The sequence below is a fragment of the Artibeus jamaicensis genome, unplaced genomic scaffold, assembly GCF_021234435.1.
Source record: "Artibeus jamaicensis isolate MK-2021 breed Jamaican fruit bat unplaced genomic scaffold, CSHL_Jam_final contig_466, whole genome shotgun sequence".
NCBI classification, from domain to species: domain Eukaryota; kingdom Metazoa; phylum Chordata; class Mammalia; order Chiroptera; family Phyllostomidae; genus Artibeus; species Artibeus jamaicensis.
In genome coordinates this window covers 13,220,431-13,237,882 of record NW_026521844.1, presented here as the reverse complement: position 1 = coordinate 13,237,882, position 17,452 = coordinate 13,220,431, and the positions used below count along the sequence as shown (strand labels likewise).

Here is a 17,452-nt window from a genome sequence, read left to right as displayed (position 1 = left end):
CTGCATTCCATGACTGGATATTTCTTGCCAGTCCCTTCTAGCCAGCAAGAGTGGAAGCAAAGGAAGGAGGGGCTCACTCAGAAAAAAGATAATGGCCTCTTCCCACCTTTCTGTCTGGGAGAAAACTGTCCATCAGGTCTGCCTTGATGTCATACTCTTCAGTTCCTCCCTGTATGCCATTGGTGACTTTCATGTTGCCACCCCAGTGCTAGAACTCAGAGGGAGTGAGTTTAGTAAGTCTGTTGTGAGTTCTTTAAGGGGCACTGCCTAGGACTCCAGAAGTTCTTTCACCAACTCAACCCCTGTCTGTTTTGCAGTTAGAAGTTATGAGGACTTATCTTCCTGGCACTGCAACCCTGGACTGAGGGGCCTTGGTTGGGGCTGGGACTCCTCACCCCTGAGAGATTCCTTCTGAATTTTTATCCACCACATGTGGGTATGGTACCAGCCTGTTTTGCATGGTCTGATGGGTGTAGTTTCTTTAATTCCATAGTTAATTCCATAGTTGTTAGGCTTCCATTCAACTCAATTTCTGATGGTTCTGAGTGATGGTTGTTCTATAGTTTAGTTGTAATTTTGACGTGGTTGTGTGATGAGATGAGCCATGTTTACCTATACCACCATCTTGACTGGAAGTTCAGGATGAGTTTCCTTGAGCCTAATTTTTTTTTCCATCTGTAAGAGACAGCTTGCTTGGATGGGCTCCAGGATTTTATTTTTCTGCTTTATTACATATTTTTTATTTTATAATTTAAAAAATCTGCTAGTACAATCTTTTTTTTATACTAAGTAAATCTGTCATATAAAAACATTTTAAAAAACTGAAATTGTTGGGCTTGTTTAACCCAACAAAGAGATAACTTTCAGAGGGCAGAAAAAGTAGACAGATACAAAATATAAACTATTCTTATTTAAGATATAAAGTGTCCAAATATTTTAAAGGCAGATGGATGAGAGATTGAACTCAATCTTTTGACCTCAAGGAATGTTAACTACAACCAATGAGGAGAATTTCTTGACTTCTACTCTTTCTCTTAAACATAACTTGCTTGCTACATAAGACAACAGAGTAACTTAGACTCAATCAGATGATAGAACAGAAAACTTTTACAATTACTTTCAATTGTAAAATTCTTTAATTCTATAATAGCCTGGTCTTCCATATTACCTGTAAAGAAGATTCCATACTTAACAAGATTGAAAACCTTGGTTCAGAAGCATCAAATCATAATTAGCACTTCAGTCATCAATCAATAAATGGAAAAGATATGGGCATGAAATAAAGAAGGGACACGAGACACCAGATTTTATTCTAGGAGACTCCAGAGTTCCCACTTCCTGTAAACACTACCTTCTGCCTGTAATGGCCATGCCCCAAAAAACAGGCAGGTTGCGTGTGTTGAGACCAACATATGGACCACCTTAAGAACTTGACTGTTTCTCTTTTTTTTTCAGATGTTCACCTCCACAATATTTGCTGTGATTGGATTCTTAGGTGCTGGGTACTCATTTATCATCTCAGCTATCTCCATCAACAGAGGTCCTAAATGTCACCTGGCCGATACTACGTGGGGCTATCCCTTCCAGAATGGGTAAAGTATATGCTGCAATGCCCACTTGCCATTACAAGGGACACAGATAAATGGCCTAAGGAGAGAAACTACACATGTCCTGTCATCTTAATTTACAAGTCTCAGGCATCTGGCTCTTTCAGGCAGAGCTGGAGGGTGGACTGGAGTAAAGTTGCACAAGACCTCACCCCTAATCTCACCTCTAACTGCTGTTCTCACAGAGAACATGAGCAATAATGAAAGAGGGCACCTCAGCTGGCGTGAGGGTAGGAGATTTGTGGTGTCCTCACTGACAACCAAAATTTATTAGCAGATACATGAGACAACTAATAATATTGATAGAGTATTGGGTTCCACTGCAAATCTTATAATAGAAAAGAAGAATGTCTACTCACTAACAGGGCTCGGAGCCTTTCACTACTACCCCAAATAGTCTATAACAAAGCAATTTTAAGGTGCAAATTTACAGCAAAAGATATCAGAAACATTAGAGATTCTCTGTAAGATTTTATGTTAATAGAACTCACTAAAGTAACTCCATATTTTCAAGTACTTTAGTTCATAAAGAACTTTCTTGTTTTCTTTTTTAAAAAGTATGATTTAATAACCATAAAAACCCCAAAAGGTAATTTACTTCCTGCCAAAACAGGTGTAATGAATCTGATTTGCGCAAAGTCAGTCCACTAGTTGGGGGCAGAGGCAGGGTGTCCAGGCTCAGTCTTTTCACGTTACACATTCTCTGCCTCTCGACTGCACTGTCCAACACAGTGGCCAGTAGCCTTATGTAGCTATTTTACATTGAAATCCATTTCAGTGAGGTAAACTCTAAAAGTCCTCAATCACATTAGTCATCTTCCTAGTCCTCAGCGCCACACGGGGCCGGTAGTGACTGTGCTGTGGATCACAGACCTAGGACACCTCCATGGACACAGGCAGTCTGCCAGATGCTGCTGGGCAGCCTCTAACCTCCGCGAGGGCGGGACCCTCCTGGTCTGCTCTCCAAGGCAGCCCTTCCTCCCAGCATGGTCACCGACACACATGGAAGGTCAGGAAAGACAGTTGGTCGGTCCTGCTGCACCAGGAAGAATGAGATCATTACCAGAAAAGCTATTGGACAGCAGTTTATTAACTGGAATGCATGTTATTAACTTACAGTGAGAGGCTAGAGAACCTGAGGGCAGGATTCTGTTGCAGGATATGCTGGTAGTGGTTCTGTTACGACCCGAGGTCTTGATGTGTTCACAAGTTTCACATGAAATATCATCCCTGCCCTTCTCTATAGTTAAACAGGAATACAAGTCCTCCACTACCTTCATAACACAGGCAGCACTGCCTAAATGTACTACAAAGAGCCCTCTCATCTTACAGAGAACTACTGGGGCCCCATTGCCATGGGAAGCCTTGTACTTTCATTTAACTTTAGGATAGGGTACCAGTGATAGACATCAATACAGCATTAAATATAATTTTTTATTCATCTGTTACATGAATAATACCATCCTTGATCAACTTAAGATCAATTAGAGTAAATCTGTGTCCAAAGCAAAGGAGGGAGAAAGGAAACACAACAGATGCTGAGCTACACACAAGGCGGCACAACATTCTCCCGTCTCTGACATGGGGCCACACGTGTCCCTGGCACACTCACACCTGCCCATGATGCGATGGGACTGATGGCCTAGTTCATGAGCATGACAGCCGATCTGTGGGCCAGCACGGGAAATGCCAGCTTGGGGAAAGGACAGGAAACCAGCTTTCAGAGTACCTTGTGTTTGTCTTTCTGACAAAGCAAGTTTTCAGTCTCATGACAACTGTGTATTGCACATTAGTCTGTGATAGACACTACCAAATGTGTTATCATATCTACTCCCCATGGCAGCCAACCCATCCATTAATAGGTATCAGATTAGAGACTTTTAATATTTTTTTAAATGAAGTAAATTTTTCAGGCAAGTAAGAACTTTTCAGAATTCTCTATCATCTCTGTTCATTGTGTGGATTAGATAAGGCTCCGAGGAATGTTCAAATACCTAAACATCCGCACAGTGGCTTCAAACTTATCATATGATAAAAAATTGCTTGTAGGGTTGTATTACAAAACTATATATGCTATACTTTCCAGGTGATTTATAAGGTAAGAGTGGTTCCGACTATTCATGGTCTTTTTCCCTCATGCCCTGACTTTAGAATTTAATCTCACATAAGGTGCAAGTCCACTTTCTGCTCAAGGAGAGAGATATGGCCCGATTGGTAAAGGAAGGCTTTCAGGAGGGCGGGTCCAGGCAGATTGCTTCTCACTGCATCCTCTGCCACCTGAAATACTTTCTCAGTGTTTCCTTGTCTTCTATGTCCCGTGGTCTATCTTCTGAGACAAGAGCTCACATTCCTTTTTGACTGAATCTCACACTGACAGCTCCAAATCTTCCCTCGGACTGCAGAGGCCCACCTGCATTTCAGTTAGCAAAGTGCTTTCACCCGCAAGGTTTCATTCCATCCTCTCAGAAAAGCTTGTGAGATTTTAACTGTCCTTCAGAGGGGATAGCTGAGGGCCAGAGTTGAGTGATCCCAGAAGAATGCTGGTTCATAATGCCTGGAGCTTAATCCTAGTTTTTTGACTCCAAGTCACAATGCTTTATCTTTTTAAAAAATATTTGTTTGTTTGTTTGTTTGTTTGTTTATAGAGAGAGGGGAAGGGAGGGAGAACAGAGGGAGAGAAACATCGATGTGCGAGAGAAACATATATCGGTTGCCTCTTTTACATGCCCCAATCAGAGACCAAATCCACAACCTAGGCATGTGACCTGATGGGAAATCAAACCAGTGAATTTTCCTTTGCAGGATGACGCCCAACCAACTGAGCCAGTCAAGGCACAGTACATTATCCTGACCACAATGCACATTGATTGGCACTATCTGCTTTTTGTATAGATCCCACCTAGCCAAGCTCCAGTCTGTTTTACTGGGCCATGGAATTTTCTTATCCATCGGATCCCAGGGAGTGAGCATTGCAGCAGTTGTCACCATAGCTGCAATCCTAACGCACGTACACAACTGCTTCAGAAGTAAAAAAGAGTAGTTACTGTACGAGCCCAAATAAAAGGACTCAAAACAGTTGCCACTCTTTCTTCATCACCAAATAGCAGCAGTGGCAACTGCTTCTCCTTCTTCTTCTTCCTCCTTCTGTTAATGATTAAGGGCTAAGTATTTTACATGAATTATCCAATTACTCTTCCTAATAAATATGAATCTGAGAAGTAGAAAAATATGAATCTTAAGAAATATGAATCTGAAGTAGAAAAATAAAGATCAAGAGGCTAATTTGCTGAGGGCTCCCCAGCTAGTAATTAGTAGAAGGAGACTTAATAAACAAACAAAATCAAAACACTTGGCAATACCTTACTTTGTTCTGAAGCTCGTCCCAACATACAAAGGAAGACAGACATGCTCCCTGAGCACCTGGTGACAACATGGGCCAGAGCTTCACGTGCATAAAAGGATGACATGGAGGAATGCAAAAACCACCTCCTCAAGGCAGTGACATGGCCTGGTTTCAGAAGATGAGAAGTGTGCCCTCCAGGAGGGAAGGGGCATGCATTTCAGAGAGAAGAACATGCTCTGAGGCAACTGAGAAAAGGCCCACATGCTCAGACAATAGCTGGAATTTCAGGGCAAATGTGGGGGAGAAGAAGAGAAAGAGACACCACATGAAGAGGGTGACTGAGAGGCAGGCTGGACCTTCAGGATATCAGGGAACAGCAGAGGATTTCAGGCAGGACATACCACTTGGAAGTTTCAGGATGATCATGGTGGTAGCGACATGGAGAATGAACAGAAGGGCTCGATAACTGGACATTGGACCAACAGTCCAGATAAGATCATGAGCATCTGCACGACAGTGGAACTGGGGCTCAGATTTCAGAGACTCTGAGATGGAATCATCAGGATTTACTGCAGGGCAGGGGGATGATCGACGTGCACTCAGATTTCCATCTTGGGGCCCAGGAACCATGGCTCTTCAGTGAGGCAGGATTTCACCCTGTATTTCTTAGAAGCATTTATTGGTGATCATGTTAAAGGAGCAAAGACAGTTAACATTTTCTGTCAAGAGAACCACACTAAAAAGGCAGCCTAAAGAAGGAAAGAGAAAATGAGATACTTTGAGATATGCCCTCTGGGCTTCCTTTGAAGTAAGATCTCCTCCCATCCAAGGTCTTCCTTTCTGAGACAATCAGCCACCTCTACCTTGACCCTGAGCTGCTGAAAAGGAAGCAGCTTGCACAGGGAATGGGGACAGCTGTGGGAGGGAAAACTAGAGGAAAGGCCAAGGAAATTCAGCAGTGGGGGGAGGGCAAGGGACATAGCCAAGCACAGCACTCCCTGGTCAGACTGCAGCCCTCCTTGCTCCCTGAGGAAGTGGTGAGGAGAGCGTTGTCCCACCAAATCACAGAACTGAATTCAATTAAATGATGATCCTGGACTTTCTGGTAATGCTATTTGCATTTGCACTTCAAAGATTACTTATGAGCAAGGAACCTCATAAGCTGCTCATGATGACATGCCCTAGAGCCAAAAGACACACCCACATTAGAAAGGTGAGATGGGACTACAGCACCTGTTCTCAGCTTCCATGAAGCAGGGAAACATACAGATGTTAAGAACTGTCTTTGCCCTAGGCTTGACTAGACTGAGGCTCCTGTCATACCTCAGCACATACCAATGATGTGCCTTTGGGCCATGAATTCATGTCTCAGCTCTTTCTCTGTAAAGGGGGGTAAGAGAAAGGTCTATTTCACAGCTTCAGGCGAGAATGAAATAATATGACGTACGTAAAGCACTCAGCACAATGACTGCCATGTAGTACTTGCTATACTTGCAGCATTATTATCCATTTTTTATTAATACAACTCATTGCTACAAGTGGAACTTCTTATTATGCATCAGAGCTTTCTAAAATGTTATGCTCCTATAATAATTTTGTGATTTAATTTGAATATTGTCAAGCACTTACATGAAGACCCAAAGAAAATAATCTCTTTAACATGGTATAAGTAAAACTTGATTGGCACACTATTATAGATGTATTTATATTATTTCATCAATAAATCATATTTTAAATATACTAAGCAGACATAATTACTTAAATAGAAAGATTTGTGAAATAGTTAGGTCCCCCTTTTTTATTTTTTAAGCGCAAGGTTTTCACTTCTAATTGTACTTCTCTGATTCCTCTTGCAAGGAGTCGGAAGGCTACTGGAAAAAGACAGATTCCAATTAGCACAACTTCAATGATAAGTGCCAAATTAATTATGAAGGATATGAAACTTTGTCTATTAACAAAGGCTTTAAATTTGTTTAAAAAATCACTTGTTATTTGAGACGCGTGTAGAAGAACAGAATTAGAGTTGCTAATATCTTGAATTTTTTGATATAAAATTTTTCAATCTAAACCTATATCACTATTATTCCAAATACCTTTTAAATAATTTTGAACTTTATTCTAAGCAACTATAGAAGCATTATATTCAAGAGGAGTAACACAAATCTACTGATATTCAGCATGACACGTTAATATAAATCTTACTTTAAGTGAAATTAGTTGGTACCCTATATGGATTACTGCTTCTCTTAGAGCATTAATTATTGTTTCTAATTTCTTATCTATATTTTCTTGAGTTGCTAAGGCTAAAGTAATATTCCTTGTCAGTTGATCTACATGCTGGGCAGTATGGACCTCTTGTATTAAAGCAATGGTAGAGGCTGCTACTGTTCCAAAGACATGGCTAGAAGAAAATATACTGAAGGGGATAACATGAGTAATAGGTCTGGTTACAATTCAATCTTTGGGAGAATTAGCACAGACTCCAGGAAGTTATTTTAAAGATGTGTAGCAAGGGCTTGTGTTACAAAGCATTATTAGAGTCAATAAACAATCAGTGGTTTCAAGGATCCACATTCTCAGATTAAGTTCATCAAACCACTGTTTTGGGGTTCAGCTAGTCAAAATTGTCACACAGGGTCTGAAATACTTCTTGCTTGGTTAGGCATTGAATGTCCTGCAGCTGTTGATGTAGTTCTAGCTGCAATTTATCAATTTGTCCATTTAAGTTGGTAGAAAAAGTCTCTCTTAGGTGATGTTGAATCACCTAAGAAATGGAATTCCAGCTCCAGGGCTGCTAGCTGGAATTCCATTTCAGGGGGATGACATACAGCTTGGAGAAGTCTGGATCAAGAGAGTCTAGTCGTTGGAGGTGGGTCACGGTCAGGGAAGCCTTCTCTGTGATATGGCTTCACCCTCATTGCTGCAGTTCCAAAGGTCATTCTGGAAAGCAAACACAAGCATACCCTCTTCCCCAAGTTAAAAGTTCTACAGAACCCTGCCAAGTGCCATCTCTTAGTAGATTTTCAAATAAAGGTGGCTTGGACTCTTTTGTCTGAAAATGTTTTACAATTGGAGTACAGAGCAATATATTAATATTTAGAAAATTATAGGTAAACATGGCTAACAAAATTCAATTTTGGGGGAAGGACTCATGACTCCCCCTTTTTTGTTTTTAAGAAGATTTTTAAAAGTATGATGAGATTGTTCTACAATTGTCTGACCAGTTGGATTGTAAAGTATTTTTTGTTTTATGTCGAATATTCTAATGCTGAAGAAAAACTTGAGTAGAATGAGCAAGATATTCAGGGCCATTATCAGTTCTAATTTGCTGAGGCCGTCTTCAAGCCAATGGACTTGTATATCTTTTGTAGATTCTCTTTTTAAAGCAGATGCATGTAAAGTGCCAGAAGAAGTATCAATAGAAATGTGAATGTATATGAATTTTCTAAGGAGAGTGTAATGAGTGACATCTGTTTGCCAAATTATTTGAGAACTTAGTCTTTGAGGATTAACTCTTGTAAAATGAGGACATTCTTTAATAATTTGAAAAATGGTTACATGCCAAGGGCCTTATGTGACTTGATTGACTAATCATTTTTCTTTGGGAATAGAATAGCCAGTTCTTTCCCAAGGAAATGATCAGTGTTTATAGGTTTAAAAAATGGTACTTTGTTTTCCGGGGAGGAGGGCTAGTTCCCCCAGGGAGACAGTATACCTATATTTCAGTTTTACAATAAAGGTCACAGCACTGGCATAAACAGGGAGGATTTTAAATATTTCTTTAACATGTCACACTTCTTAGGTCACTTTTATCATGCTTTAGATTGACAAATTTATGAACACATTCATAACTTTTAGAAATAATTTTTTCTCACTTGGCAGATACTTTTTTGTTGTTATTGTTAATTCTTATTGATTACTGCAGGGGGGAAGATGCTAAGCTCCACACTTCTTGTTTTTAGGACTAAAGGAGTCTCTGGGCCTCCAGAAGGAGGATTCAGAGTGGTTAAAAGACACGTTTTTTCATTATTTTTCTTCTTGTGCTTTTTTATTGTCTGAGGGAAGTGAGATTTTTTTATCTTTAAAGAATCAACTTAAATTCTTTCTGAGTAGAATCCTTATGATATAACAATATTAGAGATCTTATTTTACTCATTGAAACATTTTGAGACTGAGATGTTATTTTAAAATAAAAACAAAAATAAAATTCAAGCAAACTAATATTTTCAAATTAAATCCTCTGAACGAGGGAGTGAGACGCTAGTCTTTATCTCACACCACCTGGTGCTGTTTCAATTTCTGCCTAACTTCTCTTAAATAACTAAGTCTAAAGATTCCTTATCAGGGAAATATTTAGCAGCTTTAAAAAAACTGCCAAATTAGCATAAAACATTGCTCTTGTTCTTTAGAGAGCCTATACTTGTTGTTAAAAGGTTTCCTTTTTACTTTTGATTTCTGCTGTTTCATATTCCACAGCCCATTTTAAACCTTAATTAATTAGCTATTGGGGCGTATAGTGTGGTGGGTCAGAAATGTACTGTTGGTGAAAGCCATCAGGGAGGGCTGCCCGGTATCCAGGGTACCCTAACCCCGCTTATGGGTTTCAGGTTTTTCCCACGCGTCTAAGACTGCGAGGAGGGCTCGAAGCGCTAGGTGGCCAACCTTTATATTGGGCTCCCTGATCGAGCCGAGAGTTAAATTATTGTGATTGGAATTTTTTGTGAAGGCCCTCCGTCTCAGGGATTGACTCCAGACACCTCCGCAAGGCCCCTACTCAGGTAGGAATGCTTGAGATCTAAAGCCAGGGGGCGGTATGCCTCTCATCTTCGGTGGGACACTCATAAATAACCCTGTAAGTAACTATGAGTTCTCAAAGCAATCTTCGGGGTCTGGTTGAAACCTAAACACTCATTTATCATCTGTTTTCTTGTTCACAGGCAGGTGGAGGGAAAAGGCAGAATCAAAAGGGCTTCAAAAAGCAGCTTCTGAAGAAAGAATGCTCAGAGGTGTTTGTAAAAAAAAAAGCTAATTGAAAGGAAAATTTATTGTCTCTCTCTCTCTCAAGCCTACCTCTCCTTGCGTGGCCTGTCACGGGTGGCTTTTATTTATTATGAAAAGAAACGCTTTCATGTTGTGGGTCTAAAGCGTCTCTTATGAGATTCCAGAGAGAGAAAGCGTCCACAGGAATATCCTCAGGCCCGTGGTCAGAACAGTATTGCTTAATACTATCACCAAACCTGAGCCAGGTATCTATATTTAAGGTTCATTCCTCCAGGAACCACGGGGTGCATTCTTGTACAAAATGAAAAAATCCCCTAAGTTGCTTTCCTGATACATATATGCCTTTCTTAGGGAGCATATGCTTAGTAATATCAATAAGTAATCCTCTTTCCTTGGACTCCGTATGTCCCATGATTACTCGCCCTTTTTGTACTTAGCCTATCCTGCTGAGGGGTCTGCAGCACCCAATGGCGAGAACCCTATCCTTACTGAAAATATATTTAGGGGTCTTACCTTCTCGTACCTGTCCTGGGTGCCACCTGTCGCGGACCAGCCACAGCAGGGTCCAGGGATTCCCAAAGGTGGGTAAGGCGTTGGTGATGGGTAACAGATGACAACAAGCCTCAAGGACAGTGAAGCTCTGTTCCGTTTGTTGCAAGTACAAGCAGGTTTTTATATTTTCATTTTAGGTAGTGATTAACATTTGCAGGTGTATAGCATGATCAGTTAAGCAGAAAAAAATCAATACAAAGGTAACCAGGAAAAGTATGAAAGTTCCCATAGATTGAGTTTTAATAAACAAAGATTATTTTGACCAGGAGAGCCATAAATCAGACAATTGAAAGTAGCTGTATGTACAGAATTTGAATGTCTTATTGTATATTAAAGTTTCTCAGAATTTGTCATGGGGCAAAAGGATATACTAGATTGAGTAGAGGTAATAGGAAATTATTATAAGGCCTTTGTGATGTCTAACCTAGCTATCTATCCTTTTCTGTCTAAAATGTTCCTCTGTGTACTATAAACTCTGACTCCTTAGTAACTGTTTCTATGTATTTAGTTTGTAATAGCTATTTCTTTACCTGTCTAATTGATATTCTTATTCAAGGTAAAGGAGGGGCTGTTACTCTAACAACTTTTAGACATTCAGGAGCTATTTCATTAGAGGGGATTTTGTTCTCTGGTCAAGAAATTATTTTGTACAACTTCATTGGAATTATGCTAAATCAATGAACCTGAAATACAAGTGTCTAACAATCCCACCATCTTTTGATCACCCAAACAAACATGTAAAGAGAAATAGACAGAAAATTCAGCCACAGGTGCCTCTGCTTGCAGATGCATCTCAACTGTCCTGATCTTGTCAAGGGATGGTTGCTGGCTGGCTCCCGACAGTTAGGAACATTGGCTTTAGAATCAGAGAGACCTAAGGTAGAACCCAGGCACTTCCATTTCCAGCCTCAGCTTCTTAATCTCCACATGGGTGTCTGTTCATTCACTCAGTAACTATTTCCTGAAGGTGGTTCCCTGCCAGGCGTTGTCCAAGGGAAGCAGCACCTCCTGGTCCAGCTGGGGAAGGTGATGTAAAGCAGCTGCCCCAGAGCCTGGAACAGGGGCAGGTCGCGGTCCCTGAAAACGGCTGGTACTCACTGAAACTGCCTGTGCTGGAACTGGGGACAGAGACAGGGGACATGGTCCTGCCCACACGGCCAGATGGTACACAGAGTGCTGGGAAGCACTGAAGGGGCACCACGGGCAGCTGAGGGCAGGAGCATCAGGGGCCTGTCCTGGAGCAGCAGGGGGGCACCTGGAGCAGCAGGGCAGAGGGGCCGGGCTGAGCGGTCAGGCTCCCCTGCTCCTTCCTTCAGCTGCAGGAAGTGAGGTGCGTGAAATGCACGGCACTCTCTCCCGACGTGGACGGGATCACTGCAGCTCGGGTGGAAATGCCCTGCACAAGAACGGGATGCTTTAAACCTCTGGCTCAGTCAACTGGGTGTAAACCGCCCCAGCTGCCCTTGCTTCACAGAATGTGGAAACAGGATGAGTCCCCAGGTCCCTGAAATATGAGATCTGCTCTCACCTGGGCTTGGAGGTTGGGCACAGCAGTCGTTGCCGGGATCTCAGCCAGGCTCAGCACCTGAGAGTCAGGGGAGAGAAGGGCCTGGAATGGCCCTCTGTGCTGGCTTGTGAGGGCTGAGGCAGCAGCAGGGCTGGGACTGAACTCAATCCAAGCTTCCAAATTCCAGCCCCCACCCCCGAGCGTTTTACTAAGCTCTCCACCAGGAGGTGCTGTCATCCCAGCACTGCACGCTCTTCAGAAGAGGGAGAGAACTCAGCACTGCCAATCACTTCATCTCAGGGTCGTTTCTTTACCAAATGTGTCTGGAAAATATTGTCTCTCTATATAACTCCTTATTGTCATCAAGTTTAAAAACTGTACAAGAAAGTATTGCAAAAACGTGTACAGTTTTACAAATTTAAAATTGTAAGAAAAATTGCAGAACAGAAAGACAAGTGTTTAAAAAACACTACGTAAAAGAGGTCTTGCATAGCAATTCATACGGAGCAGGAGCATCGTCTCAGTGAATTCTCACAATTGAGAGGTTCTTCTCAACCTACTCCATAGATGAAGAAACTAATACCGCCTGGGGAAAGGGGTGGGGAGTGTAAGTAACTTGCATGAGTAATTTGCAGCTATAAGAGGACTGCTTGCACTCAAACTCACATCCATCAGAATCCAAAGTACCAGGTTCTGTCCTTTAGACCAGACAGCTTAGATGAAGTGGCATTATAACAATACTTGCATTTACCGAGCACTTACTGTATGCTAGGCACTGTCCTAAGCACTGTGCTAGTGTGAATCCTCACAGTAACTCTCTGATTTCATAGAGGATTTCATTCCCATTTTACAGGTAAGATGCACAGCTAGCAGCTAGAACCTGTGCTCTTGTGGAAAGGTGAATCAATGCTACAAACAGTCTTTTATTTTTAAATCAAGTGCAAATGATTGTTCCCTTCTTCCTTTGACTTCATGAAATGCCAGGGCATCTTCCATCATTGCAAAGATTTTTCAAATTTGAACACAGAACATATTTAAATAAGTGTGTACTAGTTACTAAAGAATTTATCAGAAACACGAGCCATGAGAAAGACCCCAAAACAATAGGTGGGTATTGATGTAGTAGCCACATGCAGACAGATGTTCCCACTGAGGCCTCGAGAGGATAGAGGGGAATAAGGCAACAGGTGTGACCAATTTGTGGCTCTAAGAATGTGAGAAGCAATAATAATAACCCCAAAGACTGGCGCACTTTCCTGTGCTTTTTGGTGAAGACAGCATAGTGCACATTTCTCCTTCATATATGCAGTGGACTCCTAACACACGGAATTCATGAATATATCGCAGTGTTCCTATTTCAAAGTTTTTGTAAAATACATGTTAAGGCAGCAGATCGTTTAGTGCTATTTATTAATTAAATATTTTTGCATGTGGAATTCCCACATATAAACAAAATATAGTTGAGTAAAATTAAAAATTTAGCTAGAATTAGGTCTTTTAAAAAATTAAGCTCTTCCTCTTAACTGTATGACATGATTGCACTTTACATGGCTTCAGATGACCAGTAGATGTGACAGAATTTTGTCAAAAAGCCAAGAGGTCCTGAGTGACAGTAGGTGAGGTAAAACCCAGTAACATTTGTGTTTTCATTTTCCCAGCTCCCTACTAGGTATTGAATTTACCCATTCTCTTGGTCAGCTTGCAAGAATCACTCTGTAGCATGTAGCTATGAGACCTAGGTCAAGACACTCAACCTCTCTGTGCCTCTGTGCCTTTATTTGTGAAGTAAAAGAAGAGACCCATAAGGTTTCTTTCTTTCTTCTTTTTATTGGAGAGAGAGAGAGATGTGTTGCTCCACTTATTTATGTATTCATTGGGTGATTCTTCTAGTGCCATGACTGGGGATCAAACACACAACATTGGCATATCAGGACAATTCTGTAATCAACTGAGCTACCCAGTCAGGGCCAAGAGCCATAAGGTTTCTATAAGACATAAAATAGTGAATATGTGTAAAATGTTTGGAATGGGTCTAACACATAGTCTATAGTCTATAAAAATGTTAGATATTGTCTTTAAAAAGTGTTGTTATGGGATTTTTTTCTTACTGAGCTTATGTTTTTGGATGGAAAGTATTACCAAAAAAAAAAAATCATTATGGTGACTTCATAGTCTAGGGTATTGCCTACATTTTATAGACGTCTCCTTTCGTCCCCATGCTCCCGACAGGGATTACCTCAATGACAAATCCTTATGGAACAAGTGCCAGAAGCCGGAGAATGTGATTCCCTGGAATTTGACCCTCTTCTCCATCCTGATGGTCATAGCAATGATCCAGATGGTTCTCTGCGTCATCCAGGTGGTCAACGGCCTCCTGGGGACTCTGTGTGGAGACTGCCAGTGTTGTGGCTGCTGTGGGGTAAGCTGAGGTCTTGGTCCTTACTTCTCAGGATGGGTGAGCCAAGGCTGGCCTGCAGTGCTAGTGGATTGACATGGTGCAGCGGTGGCAGCTACAGAAAACCAGAGCCAGGCTCAAGAGTCCAGGCAGCCCCCTCCGTCAACCCAGGGAAACAGTGACATGGTATTCCTGGAACCCAGAAATTCTCTCTGTGCACTTAGCAAATTCAGGCTGAAGCTGAGCAAAATTTTTAGTCTTTCACCCAGTTGACCCTAGTCCTGGAGGCAAAGGACTGCATACACATATGGAAATTTACAAAATGTTACATGAAAATCCCCAAGGAGTGAGCATTTGTCATATGCACATATTGTCAACAGTAACACATCATTCATTGTCTGGCCGGAAATGTTCTCACCATTTCCTGACTAAAGCTACACAGTGGGCTAAAGTTATCAAGTGATATATAAAACACATTTCAGGGTACTTTTTCCTCCAACCAAAGTATTAAATGATAGTTGTTCGTGGATAAGAAGACTTTCATTTTTTTCTTTCTTTCCACTTTATATTATTCAAATAAGGCTTAACAATTACATATTTTAAAATATAAAAGAGTAGCCCTGGCCAGGTAGCTCAGTTGGTTAAAGCATCACCCTGATATGTCAAGGTTGCAGTTTTGATCTCCACTCAGGGCACATACACGAACCAACCAATGAATGCTAAAGTAAGTAGAACAACGAATCAGTATTTCTCTCTCTTCTTCTTCTTTTTCTCTCTATTTCTTAAAAAAGTAAATAAAAATAAAGTAAAATATAAAAAATGTAAACAAAAAGTTCAAAAATCCACCATAAAAGGCATGTCTTAAAAATAAATTTTACTGAGTATTGGCTTTATTACTATACATTTTCAATTCTATTGCATTGTATTTAAATTTTTTGGTCAATAAACACAATTGGAGAGAAAAGAAAACTATGAATTATTCATGAAAATTATTTTTAGGATGCAATAAGAATACCGAGCATTTGAAGCTTGCGGTTCCTCCTAAATGAATTCTTGCTTTCTAAATCAGCCGAACCATTTCAAACACTGATGTTATTTATTTGTTTTGCTTTCACAGAAGACAGTTACACTTTATAGTTAGGTAGCAAATTTTCATTGCAAGGTTTATTGGATATAAAACTGCTCTTTGAATATAAAACAGTAGTTTACTAAATCTGAGTATTATCTATAAATTTAAAAACATACCTGTAAATGTTAGTACACTGATTTTTTTCAGTGAGTGTCATATGTTCAGATACCATATTTGAACAATTTTTATGAACAAATCACATCATAGTCAAAAGACTATGTTACGGTGAACGGTGAATGAACCCTGCTGGAATTTCCTTCCTTCTTTCCTCCCTTCCTCAACTTTTTATTTGGAAAACGTCAAATCTGGGTAAAATTTAAAAGAACAGCACAATGAACACCTGTAAGTTTTCACCTAAATATACAAATTGTTCATATTTGCTCACCTTCTCTTTTTTAACCATTGGAAAATAATTTGCAAATATTCTGAAACTTCAGTACTACATATTTCGGTGCACATTAGAGCTGCATTTTTAAAAACTTGGTGTGGTGAGGATTTGTTGCCAGCTTGCCTGTTATAAAGCGGGTCAGCATTCCTCTCCCAGGAGGACACTGTCCAGAGGTGTGGGCTCTTGGCAGTTTTTTATTAGCTGAGTTACCCTGGCAAGCTGCCTAACTTCTCAGAGTCAAGGTCACCCCAACCAGCTTTGCTGAACTTCTGTACAGAGTGAACAGGTCAGCATTCATTTGTTCAGACAGAAAAATATTTATGGAGAAGTACCTGAGCGTGGCACAATCCTTGAAGGAGGTAATAGACAAAAACATGCTTTAAATTCAAACTGTGACCTGGGATGAACGTCAGCTGTGCGGCCTTGGCCAAGTCAGTTGCCCTCACCTGTTTCTTTGTAAAATGTTATTGTTAAACCAGCTTCCTAAGGGTTGCCGACTGAGTGTCTAACATGGGGTGATTAACATACATTCATCTGAACAGTTAGGAGGCTCAGTACTTTGTACTGATTGCTGTTTACTAAGAGCATGAAAAACAGTGAGGCAGCATAACTTCCAGAAAAGAACACAGTCTCTGGGTTAAACCTCCCTGGGTTCAAATCCTGGCTCCTCTGCTTAGCTGAGGCTTTGGAGACACCACTTGAATTCTCTGTGCCTCTTACAGAAATTATATTTAATAATAAATGATGCAAAATGAATTGAAGTTTAAATTCCTATAACCAAAATGCAGTTAAGATACAGATTAAAGCTCTGGGGAAAAAGTCAGAATAGTATAGAAAACATTCCAGAAGTGACCAATAAGGGAAGGGAAGAGGGAAGGAAGAAGTAAAAAAAAAAATGTCATAATTAATTAATTTTTTTCTACCTTCTAGGGAGATGCACCAGTTTAAACCACTCCAATGACCTTCTCTAACTCGATGGCACATGGAAGGATACACTGAACTTAACCTTCTCTCCTTGGGGTTGTCAGTTTCTGTCTGTGTCCGAACTGTCAAAGCTCAGGGAGGGGCGCACATATTCCTTCTCCCTTCCAACCAGCTTAGCTCCACTTGAAGTTTGATGTTAGTTGCAAACAAAAACAGGTTGTCCACTTCAGTTAGATTTATAAGTCTTTCAAATTAGCTTCCTTTTAGAATTGAAGAGCAAGAAAAAAGCTTGTTTTTCACAATTTTTTTTAAGAATGAGAAATGGGCGTCACATGTATTGCCACACCGCCTCTTTGTATAAACAGGTTTTTATTTCCCTGGAAGTTTTCTATAATTCAGAGGAAGGAAGCATATGAAAAATCAGAAACTGAGACCAATTTTTGTTGTCAAGATTTATGGGAAAAAAGAATGACTGGTGTGTCATAAATAATTTTTTAAATTTTGGCTCACATGTTTGAATTGATATGACTACTCTTTTGAGTAAGGATTTTTTATGTATATTAAATTAAAATCATGATTCAGTGGTAATATAATAAAGGTGGTGTG

At 40.5% G+C, this 17,452-nt stretch overlaps 1 protein-coding gene across 1 annotated transcript in view; it reads left to right on the top strand.

Annotated features, from left to right (window-relative positions):
• Positions 1–17,152, top strand: part of LOC119053001 (transmembrane 4 L6 family member 4) — a 34,357-nt gene extending 17,205 nt beyond the window's left edge. Inside the window, exons 3-5 of the mRNA XM_053667246.1 lie at positions 1,456–1,592; positions 14,240–14,429; positions 16,853–17,152. Of these exons, the coding sequence (XP_053523221.1) occupies positions 1,456–1,592; positions 14,240–14,429; positions 16,853–16,870 (345 nt within the window). The 3' untranslated portion in view covers positions 16,871–17,152. The remainder of the gene's footprint in view (positions 1–1,455; positions 1,593–14,239; positions 14,430–16,852) is intronic.
• Positions 17,153–17,452: the final 300 nt, after the last annotated feature.